General features: G+C 37.7%; 1 protein-coding gene across 1 annotated transcript in view; it reads left to right on the forward strand.

The window, feature by feature from the left end:
* Positions 1-9188, forward strand: part of LOC108802049 (ankyrin repeat domain-containing protein 26-like) — a 63948-nt gene that overhangs the window by 19869 nt on the left and 34891 nt on the right. Inside the window, exons 7-19 of the mRNA XM_018573938.1 lie at positions 435-443; positions 1555-1591; positions 1901-1964; positions 3775-3823; positions 3924-4156; positions 4287-4985; positions 6696-6825; positions 7347-7408; positions 7543-7639; positions 8463-8543; positions 8747-8784; positions 8873-8948; positions 9042-9086. Coding sequence (XP_018429440.1) covers positions 435-443; positions 1555-1591; positions 1901-1964; positions 3775-3823; positions 3924-4156; positions 4287-4985; positions 6696-6825; positions 7347-7408; positions 7543-7639; positions 8463-8543; positions 8747-8784; positions 8873-8948; positions 9042-9086 — 1620 coding nt within the window. The remainder of the gene's footprint in view (positions 1-434; positions 444-1554; positions 1592-1900; positions 1965-3774; positions 3824-3923; positions 4157-4286; positions 4986-6695; positions 6826-7346; positions 7409-7542; positions 7640-8462; positions 8544-8746; positions 8785-8872; positions 8949-9041; positions 9087-9188) is intronic.

Consider the following 9188-nt stretch of genomic DNA (forward strand, 5'->3'; position numbering starts at 1 on the left):
AGAGATTTGTCGTTATTTCTTATCCTGCTGACAACTGTTTTACCAAACAGGAAGTGAAGGAAAATTTGCAGTGGGGACACAGGCAGAAATAAAAATCTAACTGTGATTCTAGACCTCCCTAGTCTCCTTAAGAAAAGCATTTTGTTTATATGTCTGTGCTGTTGTTGGCAAGTCCCCCTCACTTCCTGTCTGGTATAACGTTGTCTGCTGGACAAGGAGTGAGGGTAAATCTCTCTTTGGAAAGCAGTACAAACCTCACAGAGGTTCTAACCCTGCTCAACTCTATCCAAAACTCTAAAGAATATTTTAGGCTGTGCATACAATTTAATTTGATGTGTACAAATTATCCCTCTATGGCATTGTTGCAAAACCTCAAGCAAATGGCATTAATGGTAAGGATACTATATAACCTAATATATGTATCTCTCTTGCAGTACTGATAGGTAAGGATGAAAAGCCCAAATAACATTTAACGATCTGTTTCATATAAGTGTTTACTCTTCAAGGTTAATAAAACATATGTGTTCATTTGTTTTTCAAACATTTTTTATGTTATTTATTTATTTTATGCACTTACCATTTATTTGTATAATAGTCTCAATCGGCTCAATCTTGTAATGTCCAGGGTATGATTACCATTTTTGTTTCTGTTCTTTCCATGCTTTTTCATGTATGGATGTAGAGTTGCAAGTGACTTCAAAGCAAAAGTCAAAAAGAGATTCAAAGAAAGGTATTATGTAGTGGATACAGATAGTCCTTAAGGTGGATTTATGGCTGTTGAACATAAACTAAGAATTCCATAAAGTATCATTCCTTAGATGCAATTTTGTAATTCTAAGAAATTGCAGGAAGCGCAAACCGTAAAATAATAATGCAAAGATATTTTGCACAAACCATATTTATTAGTCAGTGGAAAATTCATAGCATGCCTTTTTGTCTAGTGGACTGTTCCTGATACTGAAATACAGATATAGCTAGTAACAGGGGCTGAACCAAGCAAAGGGCCATGTATAAGTTTCAGCACCACCCTGTGTTTTGCCTTGCAATTATACTGTATTATGTGATGCTTTGCATGACAAGGTGGAGTGTAGATAAAATTAGTTGAGAACCCCCATTCAAAAACTCAAAAGTAAACAATTCACTCTGACATATGATGTAAAATAATGGCATTCAGATTATACTAATGTATACTAAAATATATATCTCACCAGTCGCAATTTTTTTCCAGGCTGCTGGCCAATAATCCAGTTCAATACTAAATGGAAGAAAAGTTGGAAGTACATACCATATAAAAATAACTTGGTTATGCCTAGTTTTAGGCATGGTCCTTATCCGACCATTTAACACAAAATTTCATATTTTTCAGTCTAACAAAAACACAACTTTTTTTTGTTCTGAATTGACAGCTGTTTATCCAGAATTTTTTTCCAGGGAGCATTGTCTATTTCGGACTTTTTTTTTTTTTTTTTTTTCCTTTAGGTTTATTTATAGCATCTGTACCTATTAATTGGTATTAATGTATTTCACATAATAATAATGTTTTCTCTCCTATAGGGACTGATGACCTTTCCCGTGGTGACTCCGAATCCCAGTAAGGGTTTTTTCTGGGTTTTTTTCACCGATAAATATATAAAAGTAACTGTAAGCTGTGGTTTATTTACTACTGCATTTACAATTCTTTTCAATAGCAAACTATTGAGTTAAATTGGTATATCCAGGATCATATCCTTGGAGCAAACTGCGAACTCCTTTCATGTGTGTAATGTGTTTATAAATAGTTTACCATTTTTCAGGCCTGCTGTTGTCTGTTTTTTTAGGTAACATACATTCATAAAAGAGCATTTAATCTGGTGATCTAGTATTTTCTGAATGTTTCTTTGTACAAACATTTTCATTACAGTGTTTCCGGAAAAACAGATTCCTGGCCTTCCTCTGATGAAGATGACCTAGACTTCAGTCCAAAGGTATGATGTCAACTTTAAAAATAATCTCAGAAAGCCAGGGCACTAGGTTAACTTGTATTACCCTAGGAGTCTGGTAAAACTTTTATGTCTGGCTAGAACAGCGGTGTAAATCTTGCTCACTGCCCCTGTCAATGGGCTGCCAATGCCTCTGAATGGGCTGCCAATGCCTCTTCAATGCCTGTGAAAAGTGCACAAATGTGCAAAGGAGGCTACAGCAACTGGTTTAACTGAGAATCATTATCATGTAGTTTACAAACAAAATAAAGTAACACGAATGCTAATCTTTCACACTAACTTGTAGGACAGTTAGCAAAGAAGCCAGTAATGTTATTGCTATCTGTTCTTCCATATTGCTTTTCACAAAAAAAAAAGTAAAAAACGCTACAGTAAAAGACAAACCAAGGGCAATGTGGGCTCACTTTCAATAATATAGCCAGAATAAATGTCTGGTAAGCTTCTCTTCCTCTCTACTAAACAAGTTTGTTGTAGTCACTATGGAACTCTTTCTCAGACACACATTATACCACTTGCCTTAATCAGGGACTTCCTGTGCCTCTTCACAAATCCTACCTCTACCTGGCTCAGCTAAGTCCTGTCCTTTTTATATAGCACTCTCCATAGTGTGATGCCTCCTACTGTGATGCAGGGCTTCTCCCACTCCTTACTAGAATACTGTGTCTAATAAAGGCATAGGCTCCAACAAACTGGCTACCGGGGTCCACAACTGCAGACACTTCCTGTCTACATGTGACTCCTATTTCTGCTCACCGGTGACCACCATTTTTATTTTTTCAGGAAGCACCAATTCAGTGCATACAAAGCCAGTGCTGCTAATTTTCTATGTTGCTCATTGCTAATTATGTCAATGACGGGGGGAATGCCACTTGCCACTTTTACCTGCGCATCATTTCCACATAAAGTTCATATTTAACCAATGACACCATCAAGCTTACAATTCATTCCCTTGTTATCTCTTGCCTCGACTTTTGCAACTCCATCCTTGTTGGCCTACTTCTACACAGGCCCTTCAGTCTTTCATGAATGCTGCTAGACTCATCCACCTTACCAGCAGTTCATTATCTGCCTATCCCACCTTGACATAATAACTGACCCTTTTACTTCTTCCATTAACTCATCCCACACAATTATTACCTTTTTGTATTGCTTGCCCTACTACTGGATTGTAATCTCTCACGAGCAGGGCCCTCCGAACCCTCCTGTATTGAATTTGTATTGTAACTGTACTGTCGCCCTCTATTTTGTAAAACGCTGCACAAACAGTTGGTGCTATATACATCCTGTAGTATAACAATAATAATCTCTGCCTCATAACTTTAAAAATACTAACAATATAAAAAGTCATCCACAGCTTCCCTAAGCTATATCACCCGAACTATCCTCTTTGCTTTCCCTAGAACCTCCTGCTCTCTAGCTCCCTCGTCACCTCCTATGCTGGCCTCCAGGAACTTCTTTAGAGCCTCTCCCATCTTCTGAAATTCCCTACCTCCATCTGTCTGGCTATCTCTTACTCTGTCTGTCTGTTTTTAGGCAATCCCTGAAAACTCATCTCTTCAGGGAAGCCTATTCTACCTCAATGCAATAACTGCTCATTTCCTCATAGGTGTTACCTTCTTTGTTTCACTGGCTCCTCCATTTTAGACTGTAAGCTCTGCTGACCCCCCCTCCTTCTCTTTATTTTATATTGTGACTTTACTGTCTCCCTTTATATTGTAAAGCACTGTGCAAACTGTTGGTGCAATATAAATCCTGTATTATAGTGACGATGACGATAATGTTGGTTCTTTTATAGAAAACATCCAAGCCAAGTTTAACGCAGCTACTGAGCTCCAAAAGAAATGGTTAGTGAAACCAAATTTTAGTAGGCCATGCAAGTTGACATGTTTTCTGTTTGTGTATGTGGAATTCTGAACTGACTTGTGCTTGTTTCTTTTGCTGTAGTTAATGAAAGTGGTAGTTTTACTGCAGCACAGCCTAAAAGATTTGCAATACAGAGTAAATCAGATAGTGAAGAAGACTCTTTTCATGATAGTGAAGATGAAGATGCAAACACTCCGTCCTCTCCTAAGCCTATTCCTGAAATCCATTCCTTTCCTCAACCTGTGATTTTCACAGCTGGCTCCTTTCCAAAACCTCCCCAGCTGGCTTCTGCTTCCCTCCACAGCATTAATAAGGTAAATGTTTGATAACACCATTATTAGTTTTTCATTAATGTGTTTTATTTTCTCCTGCTTTATTTGGCTTCATAATGGATCGTTGACATTTCAAGATGAAACAAAATTAAAAGTCTGTGCTACTAAAAAGTCTGAGCAAACTGTGAATGATCAGGAAGAAGTTGAGGTGAATGATCAGGAAGAAGTTGAGGTGGAAGAAGACAATGAAGAAGAATGTGAAGAAGGTAATGACCAGTGTGAGGAAGATAATGAAGAATCTGAAGCTTTAGATGATGGGGAAGAGGATGAAGAATGTGGAAGTGATGATGACCAGAGTGAGGGAGATCAAGAAGAGTCTGAAGCTTTAGCTGATGAGGAAGAACAATGTGGAGAGGATGATGAGGAGGAAGCACAATGTGAAGAGGATGAGGATAGTTTTGATGATGAAGATCGTGAACAGTGTCCTGAAATAAAAAATGATGGCGATGTTGGTGATAGCTTAGATGATGGCGAGGAACATAGCAATGGAAATGAAGTTGTAGGAAATCTGGATCCCGGCGAAAGAGATTATAGACCAAGCAATGGAATTGCAGAGTCAGATTGCAAAGCAAATGTGGGTTCCTCTCATTGTGATGGGTGTCTGGATACTCCTGAGGTTGAACAGAATGCTCAATACACCCCAGACTGTAATGATGTACCAGTATCACTAATATTTGGGCTACCTGAAAATTCTGAAGAAAATGGAACTTCTACTGAACATGAGGCAGGCTCATTAACAACTTGCATCCGAACAGACCAAAACATTGAAGTTACCAGTACAGCAGAAGGGCAGGATAAGGATGACATGCATGTAATTAAAGAAAGTCAAAGATATTCAGAGATAGATTCAGATTTAAAAGGGATCCCTACTAGTATATGCCAAAATCATGTGAGTAAATAGCATTGTGTGCTTAGAGTAAAGGTTTGTGTGCTATTTTTTGTGTTTAGATACTAGAAGGTGCATCCCCTGTTTTGCTTTCCATCTGCCTATTTTGTGAAATACCCTTTTGTTTTCTGTGTTCATATAGGTGTGTGTTTGTTTATTTCCTCCATATAGACTATATTGTACATTTGTGGCATCCATGGTCTTTCCGCAACCCGGCTGTTTTGTTTAGTTTTTTTTAAAAACATAACATACTTTATTTATCTGAAACGATAAATCAACAAAATTCAAATAACACAGTGGTTTCAGTTTTCTTATTAATCTGGTAACGGAGCAGAATAAAAGAAAAATACAAACATATCAACAATATTGCAGGATACAAATATAAGTACCTTGTTCATTTTAAAATATATCTTAATACATCTTTGTTATATATTCATATATTACCTCTTTGTTGGGGCAGTGACTCCACAAGGGTCCCGTAGTGTCCATCAAATAGTATTTCACATAGCTGGCAATAGATGAACCAGAACCAGGGGTGTGCAAACTTGCAGTACAATAGGTTATTCTTCTTTGTTAAAGGGAAAAAACAAGTGAGGTTTTTTCCGCATCCAACTCAAATCATGAAAAAAATTCAGGTTTGCTTTCTTCATTCTTAAAGGAGAATTATGGGGAGAGTGAAATAAACCCCCATAATTAGAGCCGACGTGTGACACTGGGGCTGTCACACGTCGGCTCTATTGATCGGGAACTGGACGATCACATACCGCTGATTCCTGAGTTCCCGATCTTTAACCTGTAAAGAGCAGTAACTGTCAGGCGCCGCAGAGATTCCCCCCTTCCCTATCTCTATTCCTCCAGCAGAAGGGGAAGGGGCAGGCAGAGCCAGCTGTCAATCAGGCAACAGGCTTGATCCCGACAATATTGTGGGGATCTCTCCTGGCTGCAGCACGGCTCTGTGCTGTCCGCATATAGCAGGCATTAGCACGCTATTGAGTTTTTGGTCACAGGAAGACATTAGTATATGTTCTCCTGCGACCCTGAAGAGAATTATGGCAAAACAAGGTTGAGCCATAGTTTTCTTTTTAACATTAAATGAACGGGTATCTGTTACCTAGTATTATGAAAGATGCACTCTGGTCTATTAGAAACTTTGAGATCCATACAGGGAGCTTAGACTACCTGCTGAGTAGTTCCGTTTTTCCTCCAGGCATTGCTGTACTGTAGCATAACTCCACACTCCTCCCTACTCCCTCATGTCCATATTCTGGATATAATGGCACATACCTTCTGGTGATCCTGGAATACTCTCCTTGTTGCCTCTTGATCGAAGAAAGCCTGATTACATCGCCACCATCAGGTTGAAATATGACTTGGACATTTTAAATGTGATTGGTGAGAGAGTTTTAAACATTACAGGCTTTAGAACGTACACTCCTACTGACCCTCTATGGAGCTGTGTGTGTTTTTGTTCTGCAGGTGATTACACAGATCTCAGAATAAGGTAAATTGAAGTGAACTTTTTCACTTTATAACCATTGCTTTGTTTACTGGTAGCATTGGTAGCTCGCTGAATGCTTTCACTTCCTAAAATTGTGCTTTGAGATATTTATTTTGGACTGCTTCCTGTTCTTTTAGGTAAAATCTTTTTCTAGTGATGAAAGTGAAGAAGATAATGAAGACAGCGAAAGTTCTGAACATTCATTCACAGCAAATACTGCTAGCCAAGCAAAGGTACAAGCCAGTGGAGATGTTGCAGGCAGAAAAGGTTTGTATGTATTTTTGCTGATTTCCCGTATCTGCCCAAATTGTACATCTTAAGTACAAGAACAGAACAGTCTAATCTAGTGCTAATTAAAGCCCAGGGAATTTTCTGCTACAGGAGCCAAAGAGATAATATCTGGCCATGGCTAATAGAAGAACAGAAAAGAGATTAAACTATTATGATAATGTAGCTGTTGCATACGGTTTTATATAGTTACATAGTATTTGAGGTTGAATAAAGACATAAGTCCATCAAGTCCAACCTATTGTGTGTATGCATTTATGTTTGAGCAGGTGTGTGCATGTGTATTAGTCCATGTGTGATTTTGCTCTTAAGCGTACCTGTACCCCTGTATATTATGGTCTCCGAGGAAGTCGTCCAGGAGTTTCTTGAATGTTTTATTATTCTTTTGTATTATTATTACTATTATTCAGTTAATTTTGCTCTAATTAACACTGTGAGGGATTGATGCATATAGTAATGTGATGACAGCCTTGTAAATATATATATTATTTTTTTTGTAGTCGCACTAATGTCAGAACTTGGACTGGAAGATGATGATGTTGAATCACCTTGGGATTCTGAGGTAGGTTTACAGTATTTGGTTTATTGTAACTTAATCATGAGGCATAATTGTTCTGTTTTAAAATACCTAAATATGTTATTATGTTATATTCTTGATGTGGTTATTTTAACATTTTTTGTAAATTTTTATTTTAGTCTGCCTCAGACAGTCCTAGAAAGCATTCTACCAGTGACATGCCTACACCTGCTGCTCCAGTTCACATGCAGTGTATTTCCGAGGAATCACATGAGGGTACGTGTTACCTGTCTACATGTAGATTAGATCAGTCGTTTTGAAAACATTAATTTCTGTACATCTGATTTATTTTTGCAACAAGCCACACATCTCTGAATTTGTTCCAGTTATGCACAGGCTATAAATTCATCCATTTGAGTGGGCATGAAAAGGCAATGAAGGCTGCCATGGCTAACCCCTCCTTCTGAAAATGCTCGCTGACTTTGTCATGCTTGACTCTTTTCTTGTTATAGGTCAATGAAAACAGTGGATCTGCATAAACCGCCAGCAATGACAGGTCAACAGTGGCAGCTCCCATATTTCTCCCATGACTGCTTTACTTATTGAACCCTTCACAAAAGTGCTCCACGTTTTATTAAATTGCTATTTACTGGCTATTAATGAGAAATCGAATGAAAAATGTTATACATTTAATTTCTATGACCTTCATCTACTGTGTATGTATATATGTGTATACAATATGTGAGATATAGATATATATATATATATAATATTTGTATTATATATACAGTGTTTTCTGAGTTAGTGACCCGCGACAGGTGCCTCAACCAGGTTTAGCTTTTTTTGTTGCATACTTATTTTGGGTCAGAGGCTCACCGGTTATTCAACTGAGATGATCAGCATGAGAGCCAGTCAACTAGTATTTTCAGAAGCAAATGCAGCTCGCGTATTTCTTTTAATGGCAGGTTTCCGTGACATCTGGTCTGGGTGCACTTGGGGTACTACATTTGTGTTCTTTACACTACCTTATTGATTCATCGTGCTTTGGTTTATTTACCTGTTTACGTGTTTAAGTTCTAAATTCTGTGTCCCTCATCAGATATGTATTACCGTCCTTGTTTTCTTAAACATTCAAGAAGTTGTAAGATGCAGGATGAGGACTGGCTCTATAGACAGAGCGGTATGATCATGTATTCAAAAAGCCAAATCCTTTGGATGCATGGCACAGTAACAGGCTCCATATTTCTGCTATACTAATTCTCTTGCACTGCATAATCTGACAAATTCTACTCTGTACTCTGTGCGCACAGAGCATGACGTTTGCATGACATCTGATTGTACAGATTAGGGAAACTGATTTCTACTTTATTTTGTCTTTTCTAGCGGTTTCTGAGAAAAGTACAGCTCCAGAAAGTAACAAGGTATCAGTTGGTTCTTTATGTGATCATTCTATAAACTGTTATGAATATATTATGTTAAGAATATTGTTTGCTGTTTATTAATCCACAGAAAACCGTTTTGCAAATGAATAATGGCTCCTCCGCTACTTCAGTGTCTAAAGTAAATGAAAGGAACAGTAAATCAGGTAATTATTTTTTCTATTCATTAAACACGGTTAATTTATAATCCAGATATGTGTATATATAATCTGTTTGCTATTCTTGTTTTTCTGTAATAGATCTCATGGCAGATTTGGGTCTAGATGATGCTGATGATATTGAAGGTAATGCTCTTGTAAACTGTGTGTGTGTGTGTGTGTGTGTGTGTGTGTGTGTGTGTGTGTGTTTTTATACTCATTTTTTTTTTTTTTTTAGAGTGTCTTGAT

This window comes from Nanorana parkeri, unplaced genomic scaffold (assembly GCF_000935625.1).
Source record: "Nanorana parkeri isolate BGI_ZX_2015 unplaced genomic scaffold, ASM93562v1 scaffold49, whole genome shotgun sequence".
NCBI classification, from domain to species: Eukaryota; Metazoa; Chordata; class Amphibia; order Anura; family Dicroglossidae; genus Nanorana; species Nanorana parkeri.